Raw genomic sequence first — 19,752 nt, 5'->3', positions numbered from 1 at the left:
GCTGAATCCTTTTCAATTTGGCTGAACTCACACAGACGCCTGTCAGTGCCGAACGCAGGTTGGGACGCAGCATGTTGCATTTTACCTGCGTTCAGCACTTGTGTCTGTGTGAGTACAGCCAAATTGAAAAGGATTCAGCGCCTCTACTCCTGCGCTCCCCTGCGGTTGAACGCATGAAACTGGAACGCAGGGGAGTGCAGCTTCAAACACCCGTGAGTAAGGGCTCTAATTGTTCATGCCGGGTAGGAGGGGAGGTCAGGATGGATTGAAGGTTCTAATTTGGGCTGTCGAGGCCCACAAGGGGGTCCCAGTCCGACCCTGATCCTATACCTTCTGTATTTGTTTCACATAACAGCAGGGAATTCCTTTAGTATGATGTAGAGAGTGATATTGCGTTGGTTATTTAGCTTTTTATTCAGCAGCTCTCCAGTTTGCAATTTTGGCAGTCTGGTGGCTAGGGTCCAAGTAACGCTAGTAACCATGCACTGATTTGAATAAGAGACTGGAATATGAATAGGAGAGGGACTGAATAGAAAGATGAGTAATACAAAGCAGCAATAACAATACATTTGTAGCCTTACAGAGCATTTGTTTTTAGATGGGGTCAGTGACCCCCTCATTTGGAAGCTGAAAAGAGTCAGAAGTAAAAGACAAGTAATTAAAAAAACTATAAAAATAAATAATGAAGACGAATTGAAAAGTTGCTTGGAACAGGCCATTCTATAACATAACGTAAAATGTGAACCTCCCCTTTAACTTGCACAAAGCACAAGGTCATTTTCTGGTACAGAGTCGAAACCCAGTAATGTCAGTGCGGAAATGAGAGACAAGTTTATAGAACACTTGTAGGGAAGGTACAGTAGAGCAATTTCCTCATGCTCCTTTATTACGTGTATAGTCAGAAGTAAAAGGCTCAGCCAATCACAACACCGCCCTCTAATACCGCTTCCCGTCATGCACCGCAAGGACACAAGATGGCGGCTGCGAGCGCTGTTCCCGGTTGCCTTGGAAACATGTGGCTCCTGGCCCGGCCTAGGTATAGGCGGCTTTGCTGGGGCTTATTCCCGCCGAGGGTCTTGCAATGGGGTTATCATCGTTGTTTCGGGTCATTGCCCCCGGAGACCTTGATTTCCGCTTCCTGTCCGTCGTTGCTCAGCCAGCTGTCCCCCGGCCTTACTGTGCTGAATGACTTTGTGTCACAGGCGGAGGAGTCTGTTCTGTTTGGGGAGTTGGAGCCGGTGCTGAAGAGAAAACGCTACGAGAATGGTCACTGGGATGAGGTTAGAGCTGGAGTAGATACTAGAGACAGTAGTTTGGGGCCTAACAAAGACCCACAGCGATTTTCTGGGACATCAAAACTTGAATTCGTCTGTTTTTACCAACTACACATGAATTAGGGCCCCATGTGACCCTAGTCCATCCATGTTCTGCAGGGCCACAACTCCCAGCACCAGTGTGGGCTTCTACAAGCTACAAACATACAGCCTCCAGTGTCACACCATTTTTACTTCAGCCATTCAACTTTAAGTCAGGTGACATTTAGGCCTAGGCTTTGACTGAACATTACAAATTGTAAACAAGGCCTGGCATCTGTCATTTCCCTCAGGGTGTCCCAAACTTTGTTATCCCCCCAGTCTCCACACATGCTGAAAATCTATTCTACCCCCCCCCCCTCTGAAAATGGTACCTTCTATACGCTCTAATTGTAGATGACAAATGAGTATAGTGTAGAGTAAATTCATATAATTTCATATGGTGTAAATAGTTTGTTTTGCTCAATCAATGGGATAAAACCGGTTTTGGAATTTTTTTTTAGGATGACGGGCCTCCTTTAAAGGAGTTGTTCACACTAGAGTTCACTTTTAGTATAACGTAGAGAGTGATATTCTGAGACAAGTTGCAATTAATTTTCATTTTGTATTATTTCTAGTTTTTGAGTTATTTATCTATTTTCTAGCTCGCAATCATGGTTGCTTGGGTCCAAATTCCCCTAGCAACCATGCATTGATTGGAATAAGAGACTGGAATAGGAGAGGCCTGAATAGAACGATGAGTTAAAGGAAAACTATACCCCCCAAACAATGTAGGTCTCTATAAAAAGATATTGCATAAAACAGCTCATATGTAAAATCCTGCTTCATGTAAATAAACCATTTTCATAATAATATACTTTTCTAGTAGTATGTGCCATTGGGTAATCATAAATAGAAAATTGCCATTTTAAAAAATAAGGGCCGCCCCCTGGGATCGTAGGATTCACTGTACTCGCAAGCATACCAACAAACCATACACGTTAGGTCACATGAGCCAATTAACAGACAGAGTTCTGTCTTTTGCTTCCACACTTCTTCCTGTTACAGTTAGAGTTGCAGTATTTCTGGTCAGGTGATCTCTTCCTGTTACAGTTAGAGCTGCAGTATTTCTGGTCAGGTGATCTCTTCCTGTTACAGTTAGAGCTGCAGTATTTCTGGTCAGGTGATCTCTTCCTGTTACAGTTAGAGCTGCAGTATTTCTGGTCAGGTGATCTCTTCCTGTTACAGTTAGAGTTGAAGTATTTCTGGTCAGGTGATCTCTGAGGCAGCACACAGACCATCACAAAATGGTGGTTCAAGGCAAGAGATGTAAAAGAGCAATATTTACTTAAATATATATTCTAGTTTGGTAAAATTCTTAATATGATATGAACTATCTGTTGCTTAAGTGTTCATTTTGGGCGTATAGTTTTCCTTTAAAGTAGCAATAACAATACATTTGTATCTTTACAAAGATGGGGGTCAGTGACCCCCTTTTACCGGCCACTTAGGATTTTAGGGGGGCTGCATGCTGCCCAACCACACCCACATTGGTTCAAAAACACTGGGGATGCGCTGGAGATACAATAATTTTTTTTAAATTTCCCATGATCCCCATTGCTCCAGGTCAGATGATGTAAATTTGCACGAATAAAGGGGAGGGGACAAGGACGACGAACGGCAGTCGGCCTAGGGGCGCCCACTATGTAAATTCGGCCCTGCCCTTTTAAAATCTGGAATGAGCCTGGAGAAGGCAAATATTTAAAACACAATAAAAAAAAAAATAATGAAGACGAATTGAAAAGTTGGAATGAGCCTGGAGAAGGCAAATATTTAAAACACAATAAAAAAAAAAATAATGAAGACGAATTGAAAAGTTGCTGAGAATAAGCCATTCTATAACATGCTAAAAGTTAACTTAAAGGTGAATGGCCCCTTTAACTTTGAACTTTAGCTTATCCCATCTCTCTGTATATGAGCATTCACCTGGCTTTTCTGTGTCTTTGCCTTTAGGCTATCCATGGGTTCCGTGAGACGGAACGATTAAGCTGGTCCCCCGAAAACTCCGCTGTGCTGCAGAGGGTGAGAGAAAAAGCGTTTCCCCCTGGAGAGGAGCAGCTGTCACTCGTTCACGTCTTGGATCTCAAGAAAGAAGGATATATCAAAGCACATGTTGATAGTGTAAAGGTAAGTGTGCACTGAGCAGATCCTTTAAATTGGCTTTTCACCTTTATTTAATGTACAGAGTGATATCCATTTGCACCTGGTTTTCTTTTTTTATTATTTGTGGTTTTTGAGTTATTTAGATTTTTATTCAGCAGCTCTCCTGTTTGCAATTTCACCCATCTGGTTGCTAGGGTCCAAATTACCCTAGCAACCATGTATTGCTTTGGATAACAGACGGGAATATGAATAGGAGAGGCCTGAATAGAAAGATGAGGAATAAAAATTAGCAATAACGATACATTTTTAGCCTTACAGAGCATTTATTTTTTTTAGGTGGGGTCAGCGACCCCCATTTGAAAGCTGGAAAGCATTAAAGAGAAGCAAATAATGCAAAAACTATAACAAATAAAAAATGAAGGCCAATTGAAAAGTTGCTTAGAATTAGCCATTCTATAACCTACTAAAAGTTAACTTCAAGGCGAACCACTCCTTACAAGTGAATGTTAAGCCAAAAATAAAAATTTTCCTTATGAAATAAAATTCTGAGCAACTTACAATTGACATTAAGCATAATCGTTGATTTTAAAGTTTTTTTCTGTAAATGTAATCAGCTGAAAGCAGTGTATATTGTTTTCTCTACTCCGGGCTCTGACATTTTAAACAGTTTAACAATATTCTGCTCTTCTCCAGCCAAGACAATAGCAATTTAGTAGCAGTAAATTCATATATACCGGTAGATATATTTTAGGTCGACTCTCCTTTAATTTTCTATTCTGCATTTGGTTGCAATTGGTTCTACATAATGTTACAGATCCAATAATTAATTTGGCTTTTTTCAGTAGGATTCGACCAAATCCTTGTGCCTAGCCAAACTGAATACAAATCCTAAATTGCATTTGCAAATTAGGGTCGTCAAGGGAAATCACGTGACTTTTGTCATTAAAAGGAATTAAAAAAACAATTTTGCAATTTTTGTATAAGCAAATTCGGATTCGGTTTGGTATTCGGTCGAATCTTTCATGAAGTATTCCGGGATTCGCCCGAATCCCAAATAGTGTATTCGGTGCATCCCTAGAAATAATAAATGTGTGTGCTTTGTGTGTTTCGGGTAGCCTTTGTATTTTTCTCCTATAGCCTTGCATACCTCCATTTTGTATGTGTTACAGAGCACAAAATTTGGGTTGCTGGCTGTTATTTCTAATCGGAATGCCACAATTTTCAGCACTCAGTAAAGGGATACAGCTGCATTTTTTAGCTGCTCTGAAAATACAGTGATTTCAACTAAACCAATAGTGTTATTCTCTGGACATCAGGGCCTGGATCTGACACTTCTTCTGTAGTAAAAGATGCAAAACAGGAATTCGCTAAGGAGCAGAAAGTGTGTAGTGCTCAACTATATATATATTTTCTCCTTTATAAAATTCTGGCTTTGCATATGTTGGTTTACTATGTGCTCTTTAGCATTATCTTAGCACTACATTTATTGTACAGACTTTGACTTTACCTGCTTCTCTCTTAGTTTTGTGGCAGCACCATTGCTGGGATTTGCCTGCTGTCGAGCAGCATCATGCGCTTGGTATCTGTGAATAATTCAGAAGAAAGAGCAGACCTACTGCTTCCCAGGAGGTGTCTCTATGTGCTCAGGTAAGTAGTGAGCAGAAGACATGGAGCAGTGGGAAAGAGGTGGGTTGACAAAATAATAATAATTAACTCTATAAATAATAAGAAGTAGGCTGTTGTCTACCTTCAGAAAAACGTATTCAGCCCTTATCAGAATTTTTTTCTTTATTCTAGCGTTGAACTGTTTCTAGTAAGCTACTGCTATTCTCCTTAAAGAAGAAGGAAAGCTACGGAGGCATTTTATTGCCAATAGATTAGCTGCAATAGTGCAAGGTAGAATGCTATATTTATTCTGTAGAATTTTTTTTCTGGCTGAGAGAAGCAGGTTCATTATGTGCCCCATTTAAATAAATTTTAAGCAATTCCACTTGCATCATCACACGCAGCATAGCGGAGGTTTTAGTCTGAAATGTCTGCTTTCATGTATTTGGGCTGTCTTTCTCTTCGCTGTTTGTGACTGCACATAAGTGGTTCTTATTATAATAAATGGGGATGGTGCTGGGAGTGGATCTGCTTCTCTCAGCCTGAAAAAATAGCTGGCTGTGAGCAGCAGAGCCAGCCCTTAGGGCGGAGGAGACAAAGGAACCTTCCTTTGCATTGATTCTTCTGTTCATAATACCAATTTTGAGTCTATTTATCACTTTAAGGGCATTGTAATGTCACTACACCAGCTGGGAGCAGCTTTATAAAACTGTATTTTGCAACATAAAGTTGCCCAAACTACTTTGCTGTAGATGTTCAATGCCCATAGGCTCTTACAGTATGGCTGTCCAAAATGTAGTTCGCTAGTAGTGATTTCCTTTTCAAACAAAACGTATCCTTTCTTCCTTATCCTTTGTATAGTGTTAATTTATACATTTTCTACAGTCTCTACTCATGCTTAAGGGTCACTTGAAAACCAAGTATGCAGACCGTGTTCTGTCAAAGGCATTCTATGCAACATCATTGCTTTTTATATGACAGTATTCGAGGGTACACGTTATGGTATGCAGAGGCATCAGTGGCCTTTTTATTTCATTAATAAACAATACTGCTCCGTTTTACCATTTATTTTTCTTTTTTTCTTTTTATGCTTTACATGGCACAGATTGTAGACTGTTGTGGTGTAGATTTTATGTTTCCACCTACTGGTTTAATAATTGCCAGGTAACTTGCAATCCTGACTCAAAGGGTTAAACTTAAAGGGTTAAAGATGGTGCAAGTGCTTTCTGTTTACCCTCAAACGGTTAAAGAGTGGTGCAAGTGCTTTCTGTTTATCATGTTGCCAGTCATTAAACTATGCCCCGCTTGCATTTAAATTCAATTCTGTGGCTCTCTGGGCATCTCTGTGTGGCTTTTAAATCTTATTAAATAACCTGTGTAAAACTGCAGCAGAAATGTGTTTAAAGTAATAGTGAAGAAAGAAAAAGGAAGAAACACTTGTGTCTTGTTCATGTTTGTTGACTTTCTTTGTTAGGTTGTGGGTCCCTTTATACCACATTAAAGGGGACCTGTCACCCTACTAAATAATTCCAAATTCTTTTCTATCATGTTAGTTGAGCAAAATAAAACTTTACTCACACTGTATTTATTATTTCAAGTTTGTTTCCTTCAGTCTTGGAATTACACAACCACAGCAAGCAGGCAACAGCCATTTTGTGGACACTGTTATTAAGACAAATTGTGTATTACCCCCAAAATCTTATGTGTGCACCATAATGGGGGACCTAAAGCCTATGCTCCGTGCCCTACACAATTATATGTAGGAAGTGCTGAATGGAAAGTGAAAGTAATCAAATTCCCCGCCTCTATGCCTCAGGCATAGAGGCGTGCTAGATGATATTTGATTGACAGCTCAGATATTTAAATACCTTTATAACAGGTATGAATGCTTTCATGAAAAAAATAATTCGTGTTTCATGTTTAATTTGCAAAGGACTTTAATTATACCACTTTTTCTGCGTAGATGACAGGCCCACTTTAAAGGGAGAGCGGCATATTTAACAACAAGAAATACAGTTTACAGTGGGGGCCTGTCACAGAATAGCATAAGATATTTTGAAATAGGTTAATATGTTTCCTTTTTTCAGTGTTATGCACTTCATTAAACCTCCCAGAATTGACCTTTTAAACAATTGAAAGATTATGGAGAGAAAGGGAAAAAAAAAACAAGTGAAATATTAATGAAACACTATTAAATACAACCAAATTATGTGAAAACACAAGTTGGAGTATATTTGACCTAAAAATTTATATTTCTTAAGGTGGCATTACATGGGGAGATCCGCTCGTTTGGCGACGTCCTCAAACAAGCAGATTTTTCCCAAAATGTGCACCCTGAGTTGGGCAGTATTGGGCTGATCTGATCGTAGGCCCTAGGGCACAACGATCGGATCATAACTGTAGGTCGGATTGAGGACCGCATCATTAAACCAAAGCGGACCTTGATCTGACGGGATTTTTAAACCCACCTGATTGACATCTGCCCGACTTTCTGCCAGATATTGATCGGGGGAGCCCGTTGGAGGCCCCCATACACTGCCCAATTAGCTGCCAACTTAATCTGTTGGCAGCTCATATCTGCATGTGTATGGGAACTTTAGTGTGCAATGTCCATCCAATGTATTTTTTACATACTTGGAAGGAGTACGTACCATACACACATTCCTTCTAATGAATGTCATCTCCCTCTCTTGTACATTGTGTGGAATGTTAAATCTCTCCAGTTTTAGTTTTAGCCATGATGTGAGGAACATCACAGAACTTCCAGCTACGTCATCCAGCTTTCACAGGCGTTATCCAAGCCTTTAGGATTCCTGTGTAGGATGATAAGGACAAATACAAGAGGTCCTCTGTACTTAACCCATTATCAATATATTTAAAGGGGTTGTTCACCTTCCAAACACTTTACCATTACTTTCCATTATTTCGTTTTTACTGTTTTTCCAAAATCTAAGTTTTAAGTTGAATGTCCCTGTCTCTGGCGTTTGAGTCTGGCAGCTCAGTAATTCAGGTGCTGATTCTGAGCTGTTACAGTTCTGCAACATTGAGTTGATACATTTCTCAGTAGCATCTCTGGAGTATTAGCAACTATTGTATCAATTCTAACAGCTGCCTCAATGAAACTCAGGGATTGTGCTCAGCAGGGACAAAGATAAGAAATGTATCAACTGAATGTATCCATTTAGAACAGTTTACAGGGTCGACGACCCCTCCCTCCCAGAGCTGCTTTAGAAGGTTAAAGGGTATATATTGTCTAAAATTAAAATCCCCCTTTGCCTTTGGTGAACGGATATAATCCTTTTTCTAATTGCAATCCATTATTTTTATTAATTGCGCTTCAGTTTAAAGTTGAGCACAATCCGTTCCCCCACATACCGTATATACTGTATATAATACACAAAAGCCATGAATATCTTGTAAATTATATCCTTATAAACGGTGAGTAGTGATGTCATCAGTTATAAACGGTGAGTAGTGATGTCATTTCTGTCACATGACTCACTAAAATCTGTGTATTATAATAAATAAAGTACCCCCTGTTGTAAAATATGAGGATATTAGAAGTTACCTCGGAGTTCCATGACCTGTATAAAAACACTCGGCCTTCGGCCTCGTGTTTTTATATGGTCATGAAACTCCTCGGTAACTTATAATATCCTTATATTTTACAAGAGGGGGTACTTTATTCACTATATAACCAACAGAGGACGCACTGTTATTCTTTCATATAACCAACAGAGGGCATTGTGGGATATTGCAGTCTCTCCCCAAGTGAACTGTTGGTATAGGAATGATTAAAAGTGACTGCAATCTCAGCTACTTCCCGCTGACCCGAGTATAAGCCGAGGTAGACTTTTTCAGCATATTTTGGGGGCTGAAAAACTCGGCTTATACTCGAGTATATACGGTACCTGCTCTTTGAACAGCAGAGATGGCCACGGGCCGTGAAGGTTTTGCTCGCAGCTGAAAGAGCAGGTATGTGGGGGAACGGATTGCGCTCAACTTTAAACTGAATGAAAACCGGCTGATAAAAATAATGGATTGCAATTAGAAAAAGGCTTATATCCGTTCACCAAAGGGGGATTTTAATTTTAGACAATACATCCCCTTTAAAAATGACACTTCAATATTAGAAAAACAGTCACACACAGAAAATAGAAAGACATTGGAGAAAGTCGTTATTTCTGGTGATCTATTCTATCGGAAAACAACTAGTTGTTTGAAGGTGAACCACCCCTTTAAGACATTTTGTGCCTTAAGCTAACAAAAAATGCCTTTCTCTTTAAACAGAACAGGGATTGTTTGTCCATATATTGCAATGTATTTAAGCTGAACAACTACGTCATTTTTAAAACCATTAACTGGGGGTGCAATGAGGCTGTGACCACATATTGCATACAGACAAATACTAGGATGATAAGGACTCCTTTAAATGAACCATTTTAGAAAAAAAAGGGCACATATCTTTTTTTATAATCATGTCCAGAAATAGATTAGCACAAGCAGTTCTACCTATGCATGTTATATATAGCCTTCGTTATTTGTAGACTAATATCATGATCGGTTAGTGTGTGAGGCAGTAGTTTATGTAAGGAATAATTATTATCAAGGGTTTTCTTAATAATGCAAGACATTCAGGTCATTGGGGTTGGATAATAGAAGGCTGTTGATGTAATAACAACTATACTGGCAAAAAAGGGATGGAATGTATATACAGCAGCACTACGTCTATATGCAGGGCTGTCTATTTAGAAAAGAAAGGGAAAGCAATACAGGTATGGGACCTGTTATCCAGAATGCTTGGGACCTGGGTTTTTTTGGATAATGGATCTTTCTGTAATTTGAATCTTCATACCTTAAGTCTACTAGAAAATCTTGTGAACATTAAATAAACCAAATAGGCTGGTTTTACTTCCAATAAGGATTAATTATATCTTAGTTGGGATCAAGTACAAGCTACTGTTTTATTATTACACAGAAAAAGGAAATCATTTTTAAAAATGTGGATTATTTGGATAAAATGGAGTCTATGGGAGACAGCTTTTGTTATTCAGAGCTTTCTGGATAACGGGTTTCTAGATAACAGATCCCTTACCTGTAAAAAAAAAAAAAAATAGATATAGAGATATAGAGATATATATATATATATATATATATATATATATATATATATATATATATATATATATATATATATATATATATATATATATATATATATATATATAGACAAATACAAGATTCCTCTGCACTCAACCCATTATCAATATATTTAAGACAGCGACATTTTGTGCATACTGCTACTGAAAAATGCCTTACCCTTTAAACAAAACAGGGATTGTTTGTCCATATATTGCAATATATTTAAGCTGAACAACTACGTCAAAGTCATCCCATATCTGGCCAGTCCTATGCTCAATTTTCATCTGATTCATTAAGAATTCTATGGTTTAATTATACATTTTATAAAAGGGACGAATATGTTTTACCTGCAACTTACTAGCTGCTTTCAAAGTAAAACTCCCAAACTTGGCTGCCCTTTTATTAGACACCAGTGGGATCACCTGACTATAGTTGGAGGGGGTGGGAGCTACAACATGGAGCTGGTCACTGCTCCTGTATAACTATAACAAACAAGGGAAAGTTGTGCTCACCACTAGTTTTTAAAATCATTAGGCGGGGGTGCAATGAGGCTGTGACCACAAAATACATATAGACAAATACAAGATTCCTCTGCACTCAACCCATTATCAATATATTTAAGACAGAGACATTTTGTCCATACTGCTACTGAAAAATGCCTTACCCTTTAAACAAAACAGGGATTGTTTGTCCATATATTGCAATATATTTAAGCTGATCAACTACGTCAAAGTCATCCCATATCTGGTCAGTATATATATATATATATATATATATATATATATATATATATATTTAATGTAATTCTATACGAATACATTCAAGATAAATTTCCAATTATTGGGCACAGAAAAGCAGCTCCTTGGCCCATAATGCTTGTAGTTGAGATTGTTGGGCCTGTAAGGTACTCGGGCTATAGAGAGCTCTATAATGCAATGGACATTACACCTGGAAGGAAGCTGTCTCATCGTTCAGTCACTTTCCTTCAAATGGGAGCACCGTGTTTCAGTGCTAGATAGACCCACAGACGACAATGCTTGCGTTTAGGTAGGATCTACTTGGAAATCCTTCTCTGCTCTCACACCCTATAATCTCTCTCGTTTATTAGTGGAAATATTCGCTATAACTTTACCCACGAAATCCTGCGGGACGAGGAGTCCTTCTTCAATGGGGTACACATTCAGCGAGAGCGTCGCATCTCTATCATCTGCCGGAATCTACCTGCAAGCTGATGCCGTCCCGGTGCCACACACCACACTTTGCTGTCCCACTGCCAGACTTAACACAAGGGATTGGAGTGAAACAGAATCAACAAGTCTATTAAGACTAAGAAAATTGCGGTGGGGGTATTCCTGTCTGGGATTAAGACTTGAGGCTGTTTGGAAGCCGGCTGAGAATATAGCGAAGTATCACTTAAGGAACGTTGAAATGCACCATCCTCTGTGCTTCTTTTGTTTTGCACCAGAGTTGCTGAAATCCAGAGGCAAAATGCTTCCAGGGTCAGACTGGCCTGCCAGAACATCATTGGGCCCCAGCCAAGGACAATTCTTATTCACAACTGATGGATATAAGATGCCTTTCAATTTTGATTCAAAGTATATTTTCAGCATAGTGGCACTTAAAGGAGAACTAAAGAAGTAGCTAGAAGTGCTGTACATTATGTTTTGTGCTTCTGTACCAGCCCAAGGCAACCTCAGTCTTTAGCAGTAAAGATCTGGGTCTCCAAAGATGCCCCAGTAGCTCCCCATCTTCTTTTCTGCTGATTCACTGCACATGCTCTGTGCTGCTGTCACTTACTGAGCTTAGGGAGCCACTCACAATATACAGTACAAATAGAATAGAAATGTCACAATATAAGGCTGATTAGTAATTAATACAGATAATTACTACATGGCAGCACAGAAACCAGTGCAATTAGCATCAGAATTGAATAATCAGCAAACCTGTAACATCAGCTTATATTACAGCCAGGGAAGCTCATTTTCTGCTGGATAATTAGTGACGAGCCCTAAGCTTAGCTTCTCAACAGCCAATCAGAGCCCACTGAGCATGTGAGTGTCACAGACACTTTCCAAGATGGTGACCCCCTGTGACAAGTTTGAAGTCCTGGATCATTGCTGCTATTGACAAGCTCAAACTTTAGCCTCGTGCAATAAGTTCACTATATAAAATATGCCATTTATAACCATGTATTCATTTTTAGGCTTTAGTTCTCCTTTAAGAAATACCAATGATACAGGCCATGGAGTTGTATCTATACAACATCTCTTTGTAATATTCTCTCACTACAGTGCTGTTTGTTTTCGTTTTTTTTTTTTTTTTATATCAACATGTGCCTATTGATCGGGCCCAGCTGTTTTGATTCCGGCCAATTTACAGCAATAAACAAGTTAATTTATTTCAAATAATGTCTGGTTTTTCACGCAATTGCTAGTTTTTTACCCATAAAAACTTGCCAATCGCGCCCAAGTCTTGCGTGTTTGTCATTTTCAAGTATAATATTCTCTGGGTAAATCTGCTCTTTAGGTCAATAGCCCCAGGAGAGGTGATGCAGTGTTTTTCTTTCCCCTTATTCAAAATGTTAAGAGTTGCGTGAATGCCACAGCCTGCCTGTCTTAGACTCCTATTGATGTAAATCACCTGAAACCCCAGCATAGGGCAGTTTTCATGCGATTATCAATGTGCCCAATGGGAGGCAATGCTTTTTGACTGAGGACTACAACTGCCATCACCTCATAAGAGAATGTTGATGTCCACTAGTGATGTGCAGACTCCAGATTTTTTGGACCATCACCCAACCCGCACCCCTCCCGGCTTGGCTCGTCCATTTAAAAACCCGTCCCTGCCCCGCAGTGATGTCACAAAAGGGGTGGGGCAGTCATGTACAGGAAGTGTTCGGTCGTGGGCGGGGAGAGTGGAAGGAACCACTCAACCAGAACCCATCCGCAACCTGAAAACTGAAATGCGGCAGCCGGCCCGAACCCATACGTTTCACACATCACTAGTATCCACATAATGAGGCCTATTTATCATGTTATGTAAAAAGTAGTGTGAAGCATTACCGATGATGTTGCCCACAGCAACCAATCAGCAATTCGATTTTAACAGCAAAGAACAGATCGGTTGTTATAAACAGCAACACCAGTATTTCTTCACTCTACTTTTTACACAGCATGATAAATAGACCCCCAGTGTGTCCTATTCTGTAGAGATGTATTTCTCTGAAGTAGCAAACTCTTAGGGGGTGTAACGGCATAAAAGTTGGGGGAAGATTTGGGGTAAGTGTTTATTTGTGCCCTGGGTACCCCTGGAACTATAGCAGGGTGACACCCCAATGTTTCTATATATCTGTAACCTTGTTATGAGCTAAGGGGGCCCAGTCTGAAGGTCAGTTAGGGGGAGATTTGGGGTGAGTGCTTATTTGTGTCCTGGGTACCCCTGGAACTATAGCAGGGTGACACCCCAATGTTTCTATATATCTGTAACCTTGTTATGAGCTAAGGGGGCCCAGTCTGAAGGACAGTTAGGGGGAGATTTGAGGTGAGTGCTTATTTCTGCCCTGGGTACCCCTGGAACTATAGCAGGGTGACTGTTACCCCAATGTTTCTATATATCTGTAACCTTGTTATGAGCTAAGGGGCCCAGTCTGAAGGCCAGTTACGGGGAGATTTGGGGTGAGTGCTTATTTGTACCCTGGGTACCCCTGGAACTATAGCAGGGTGACTGTTACCCCAATGTTTCTATATATCTGTAACCTTGTTATGAGCTAAGGGGCCCAGTCTGAAGGCCAGTTACGGGGAGATTTGGGGTGAGTGCTTATTTGTACCCTGGGTACCCCTGGAACTATAGCAGGGTGACACCCCAATGTTTCTATATATCTGTAACCTTGTTATGAGCTAAGGGGGCCCAGTCTGAAGGCCAGTTATGGGGAGATTTGGGGTGAGTGCTTATTTGTACCCTGGGTACCCCTGGAACTATAGCAGGGTGACTGTTACCCCAATGTTTCTATATATATATGTAACCTTGTTATGAGCTAAGGGGCCCAGTCTGAAGGCCAGTTAGGGGGAGATTTAGGGTGAGTGTTTATTTGTACCCTGGGTACCCCTGGAACTATAGCAGGGTGACACCCCAATGTTTCTATATATCTGTAACCTTGTTATGAGCTGAGGGGCCCAGTTTGAAAAGCTATAGTTCTTATATTTAAATTTCTTTTTTTGATAGGGAGGCATACTGCATAAGCACTACCCCCTAGTGCTACAGTGAATACTTTTTAAAGAGCAAGTAAAAACCAGCATTGCTGTCCTATAATTATTAAATGAAGTTTAACCTCCATGTTCCTCTGGCATGATCCAGAACTTAGAGGTGGGGGAGGACCACCCTGGTTATTGTTTCCTCTAAATGAACAGATGAATGACCAGTTATCACAGCAACCCTGAACCCTAATAGTAAAATGTCTTATCTTATATATGTGTAATAGCAATACAGTATCCTGCACGTGTAAAATACCCAGTAACTTGACTCAATATATTTTTTCTTCCTGATGAAGCGACTCCAGATAACATAGGGTTAATACTTGCTTCAGTTTATTTGCGTCCGAATAAATAAAATAAGTTATCAGTTTATAAATAATTTTTTTCCATGTTTTTTTTTCTGGAATAGAAAAGCAATAGTAAAAGCAGGAGAGGAAATGCTGTTGAGTGATGGGGGGAACATCTGAAAAACATGCCTTGTCTGCTGGTTAACCCTTGCCTTACTTAACCCCTTTTTTCCCTTCCCTGAGCGCTGCGTTCCTTAACCCCATCCTTCCTCATGCCCTGCATTTTATAACCTGATCATTTCCTTCCCAGAGCTGAGCATTAATTCACCCCAGGGCCTTGCATAACTTAAAGGGGAACCATCACAAAAATGAAAATTTAATATAAGCGTACTCCTACTGAATTAAATATTCTGCATTGTTTTTGAAATAATCAAGTTTATCTTCACTATTCCTTCGCCTTTTGCACAAATTCTGCATGTAGAGAGACATGATGTCTGGTGATTTTAATGGAGTGAGCTCTAATACATCTTCTAGGCAAAATGAGCCCCCCTATAAGATATATTGGATTTAACTGTCAATGAATATCTGATGCCCAACGCCTGAATAAAGACAGAATGAAGAGAAACAGATGCTGATAGATGAATAGTGAAGATAAACTTGATTATTTCAGAAATGGTCCAGAATTGTTTTTAGATATTATTGTATTTAGAAAGTTTCTTATTTCAGTATGAGGAAGCTTATATAAAATTTTCACTTTCACGATAGTTCCCCTTTAATTAACCTGTCCCAGATATCGGGAAGAGAGCACTATTTTAAGACTCTCACAAAGCATTCATTCATTAACCCCTCCTCTGCAGGGCTTTGCTTTAGTAACCCCTGCACTTCCAGAGACTTTCAGTTAAAAACACCTTTAGGTTCTGGCCACATGGGCAGATTCAGGAGAGATTCTTCGCCAGACGACAAATCTCCTCTTCTTTGCGGCGACTAATCTCCCCAATCTGCCTTCCCCTGCCTTCCGCCGTCTAAAATGAAAATCGCATGGGGGCAGGCACTCTGAGCACTTTGTTTTCCGAAGTTTCCTCGTGAGGCAATTACGGGCGACTTCAGAAAATGAAGCACTCCGAGTGCCTGCCCCCATACGATTTTCATTTTAGCCAACGGAAGGCAGATCGGGGAGATTAGTCATCGCGAAGAAGAAGAAATTTGTCGCCTGGCGACTAATTTTCCCGAATCTGATCCCTTCCAGAGACTTGCTGTGGATGTCTTATTTATCCTCCCACCATGCATTGCTCTATTTGTCCCTTTTATCTGAGATTTGCAGAACACGCCTTCACTTTCCCATCACTTATCTAATCATGCCCCCTATCTCCCAGAAACGTAGAGTGCATTGTTGCTGGACTTTCTCAACCATCTCCAAAAATCAGCTTTTACCTAACACTAAGTGCCTTTCACCTTCCCCAGTCACAGGGCAGATGCTATACTAGCATGGGTGGCATTTATTAAATATGCAGCGTTCATAACTAGGCTTGGTTTTGGGGCTTCACTCAGCCAACACAAGCGCAGGCGGCTGCTGAGAGCTGCTCCACCGTGTGCCACTGGTGTTTATCGTCCAAGAAGACCACATCTTCGTAGTGAGTGGGGCGGCAACACGGGCCCCCAAAGATCTTTTCCTCCAGCAGGGATGGGATATCGCTCTTCTGCAGCAGACGTGAGAGCGTCAGGTCGTGGTTGGTACGAGATCTTGGGCAGCCGCCACTGCAGTACTTAAAGCGAACTGTCTCCTCTGACTCATAGCCAAGGCCGAGGTCTCCAACTGTAAGCAACAGCATCTTCAGACGGCACTCGCGATCTTCCCCTCGAGGGCGGCCATACTGCGTTAACCTCCTCCTCACCCTCAGCCTTGGTGCTTCTACATATTCCAGGGACGGCTCATCTGTATCTGTTGGGAGAAAGATGGATCATATCAGTTATAGATGATCTTATTGCATCTTTAATTACTTTAAAGATGTGGCATCTGTTCTCTCTCTCTGTTAACCTCTATCTGTCATTACCATGAGTTATTCCTAGAGTCAGTGTATAGCTCCAAAACTGTGGACTCTTAAGGGCCCCTAAACAGAAACATTGCCAACATGAAAAATGATGCTGCTTTTTTACAATTGATATAGTAAATGTACTGTTAAGGCAAATGTGCTTAAAGGGGAACTATCGGGAAAATGTAATATATGCTTCATCATACTGAAATAAGAAACGTTCTAAATACTATAAATTAAATATTCTGCATCGTTTCTGAAATAATCTGGTTTATGTTCACTATCCCTCAGCATCTGTTTCTCTTCATTCTCTCTTCATGCAGCAGTTGGGTGTCAGATATTCATTGACAGTTAGATCCAATATATCTTATAGGGGGGGGCTTCCTTTCCTAGCAGATCTATTAGAGCGCATTTAAATAACTGATTCCAGTACAAACAAAATCCAACAAAATAACTGCCTTTTGCACGAATTCTGCATGTAGAGAGACATGATGTCTGGTGATTTAAATAGAGTGAGCTCAAATACATCTTCTAGGCAAAAGGAGCCTCTCTATAATATATATTGGATCTAACTGTCAATGAATATCTGACACCCAACTGCTGCATGAAGATAGAATGAAGTGAAAAAGATGCTGAGAGAGGAATATCGAACATAAACTTGATTATTTAAGAAACAGTACAACATTTTTTATTGATTGTATTTAGAAAGTTTCTTATTTCAGTATGATGAAGCTAATATTACATTTTCATTTTCGCTATAGACCCCCTTTAACGAAGGATGCTTAGCCCCTTGCTACATTATGTAGAATTTTAGCTCTCAGAGTTCTGTTGGGTCATTCACCACTGCTGGAAGGCTATTCATTTGACATTTCTAAATCTAAATCCATTGCATGCAGGGTGCAGCTGGGTGCTTATTCTGCTTTATGTCCATGAGAGCAGTTCCCTCAACAGAGGAGTGTGGAATAGCAGCAGCATAAGTGTGTAAATGTTTAGATAAAGGAGTGGGAGAGACAGAAGAAGATAAGCTGTAATGAATGCAGCTTATTGGTCTGCAGTAATTCCTTCCTTTAGTTGGATGTTGTAGAGAGCTAAAGCTCCATAATAGAAAATGATAATGGTTTCCTTGATTTTAATATATTTTTGTTTTAGGAGGAATTCCTACAGGAGACATGGCCATACGCCATCACTGCAGAGTTTGGAGGAACCAATAGCGTTTCCCATATATTATGTGTGTAACGGCAGAAGCCTGTCCTTCAGGAAAGGTTGGTAGACACATGGCTTATGGAAGAAGTTGGGTAACGGGGCAGATGTAAGCATGGGAAGAACGATGAGCTGCTCCTGAAGCTAAACCTTAGCAAAAAAGTGCTGGAGATGGCAGGGTTTTCCTAAAGAGGAACTATCACGAAAATGAAAATTTTAATTTAATCAATTAAAAGTTCTGTACTGTTTCTGAAATAATCAAGTTTATATTCACTATCCCTCTCTCAGTATCTTTTTCTCCTCATTCTGTCTTCATGCAGCAGTTGGGTGTCAGATGAATGATCCAATAAATCTTATAGGAGGGCTCCTTTTGCCCAAAAGATGTATTAGAGCTCACTCTATTAAAATCACCAGACATCATGTCTCTCTACATGCAGAATTTGTGCAAAAGGCAATTATTTTTATTCATGAAGACAGAATGAAGAGAAACAGATGCTGAGAGAGGGACAGTGAACATAAACGTGATTATTTCAGAAACAATGCAGAATATTTAATCAATTGTATTTACAAAAGTTTCCTATTTCAGTATGACGAAACTTATATTAAATTTAAGAGAGAGTTGCCCTTAAGGATTGCCATCACATTGGTGTTGCCACTTTATGCTTGTGTCACACAAGTAAGTGATACATACGGATATGATTTTAATTGCATTATAGGGGGACATCATGAAATAGTTTTACATTACATTATACATTATTCTCAGAAGGAATACAGTGAAACCCATTACATACAGTGAAGCCCATCCACAAGTTTCACCTAATCATCTCTAATCACACAGGTTGGAGGGAGTGATCCCAATAGGACTAGTTCCCTCCAGGTTATGCACAATGAATCTGCCTGTGTTGCGTTGTTAAAACACAAAAAACAAGTTTATAGGAGATTATATTTCGAGTGTTAGTCACTGTGCCGAAACCGTTTTGAATCGTTGAAGCCATTGAAGACTTATTTGAAGACAGAAAGCACCATGTTTAATGCCTTAAGAGCCTCAGTATGAAGCACATACCTGGACGGGAGTTGAGTCGGCTCGGCCTGACACTGTACACCTGCTCGTACTCCAGAGCCATTGAAACCACGTTTCCAAGGAGCGTGAAGAATAGGGGGAGGAAGAACTGCCCCCTGGATCTCATTGTGTTCTGTATCTGCTCCAAGCTGCTCCCAAAAGTGACCAAGAGTTCTCCAGTCCACCACATTTATACCCTCCGGCTTAACTCTCCTCATGCTGAATGTTTCCTTGTGAAACACGTGGAGGGTGTTGCTCGAGGCGGAGTGAGGAAGACTATCAAAGCAAAGATATCCCTAATCCTACAGAACGCAACCCCCCCCCCCAGCCTTAGAATATGCATCTCTGACTGTCATCTTTCTGGGCAGGTGCCAACGGCATTGTTGGGGGAATAGATAGCAATCTCAATGAGAAAGTAGAGCATCAGCTCTCTTTTTGAAGGAGATTAATTATCATTAGGAATTCATTGATAAGTTTCCAATCTCTAAGGCAACATTAAACCAAAGTAGGCATCTAGGTGGGCACAGGGTGAAGCCTAGAAGACCGTATGGGAGGAGAGGATCCTGTGTCTGATCTGTACAGTGCAGAGTCGTAACATCTGAACACTAAAGTTCATGGTCTCCAGACTCCCAACCATCACCATCGCCATTCACAGACAGACATACATGCACTGCAGACACCCAGCGCATTCCACCGCCAGCCTCTGTAAAGGGTTAAATATGT

At 40.3% G+C, this 19,752-nt stretch overlaps 2 protein-coding genes across 3 annotated transcripts; one reads left to right on the top strand and one right to left on the bottom strand.

The window, feature by feature from the left end:
- The first annotated feature begins 955 nt into the window (after positions 1–955).
- Positions 956–18,132, top strand: alkbh7.L (alkB homolog 7 L homeolog). Of its 2 annotated transcripts, none has more exons than XM_041587303.1 (4): positions 956–1,280; positions 3,306–3,479; positions 4,978–5,102; positions 17,919–18,132. In XM_041587303.1, exons 1-4 carry the CDS (start codon positions 975–977, stop codon positions 18,037–18,039), a joined length of 726 nt encoding a protein of 241 aa, XP_041443237.1. In that variant the 5' UTR covers positions 956–974; the 3' UTR covers positions 18,040–18,132. The 2 variants fall into 2 exon arrangements, with proteins under 2 accessions (XP_041443237.1, XP_018109190.1); XM_018253701.2 differs by lacking the exon at positions 17,919–18,132 and adding an exon at positions 11,311–11,942.
- pspn.L (persephin L homeolog) lies at positions 15,984–16,826 on the bottom strand. The gene has a single exon (XM_018251511.2). It carries the CDS (start codon positions 16,566–16,568, stop codon positions 16,284–16,286), a length of 285 nt encoding a protein of 94 aa, XP_018107000.2. The 5' UTR covers positions 16,569–16,826; the 3' UTR covers positions 15,984–16,283.
- Positions 18,133–19,752: the final 1,620 nt, after the last annotated feature.

The sequence above is a fragment of the Xenopus laevis genome, chromosome 3L (assembly GCF_017654675.1).
Source record: "Xenopus laevis strain J_2021 chromosome 3L, Xenopus_laevis_v10.1, whole genome shotgun sequence".
In the NCBI taxonomy this organism is placed as follows: Eukaryota; Metazoa; Chordata; class Amphibia; order Anura; family Pipidae; genus Xenopus; species Xenopus laevis.
The sequence above is the reverse complement of the archived record's forward strand: the minus strand, read 5'-3'. Positions and strand labels throughout refer to the sequence as shown.

Coding starts and splice junctions, on each gene's coding strand:
- alkbh7.L (XM_018253701.2), top strand. CDS start 975: ATGGCGGCTGCGAGCGCTGTTCCCGGTTGCCTTGGAAACATGTGGCTC. Junction 1,281..3,305: donor AGAATGGTCACTGGGATGAG/GTTAGAGCTGGA, acceptor CTTTGCCTTTAG/GCTATCCATGGGTTCCGTGA. Junction 5,103..11,310: donor AGGTGTCTCTATGTGCTCAG/GTAAGTAGTGAG, acceptor CTCGTTTATTAG/TGGAAATATTCGCTATAACT.
- pspn.L (XM_018251511.2), bottom strand. CDS start 16,568: ATGCTGTTGCTTACAGTTGGAGACCTCGGCCTTGGCTATGAGTCAGAG.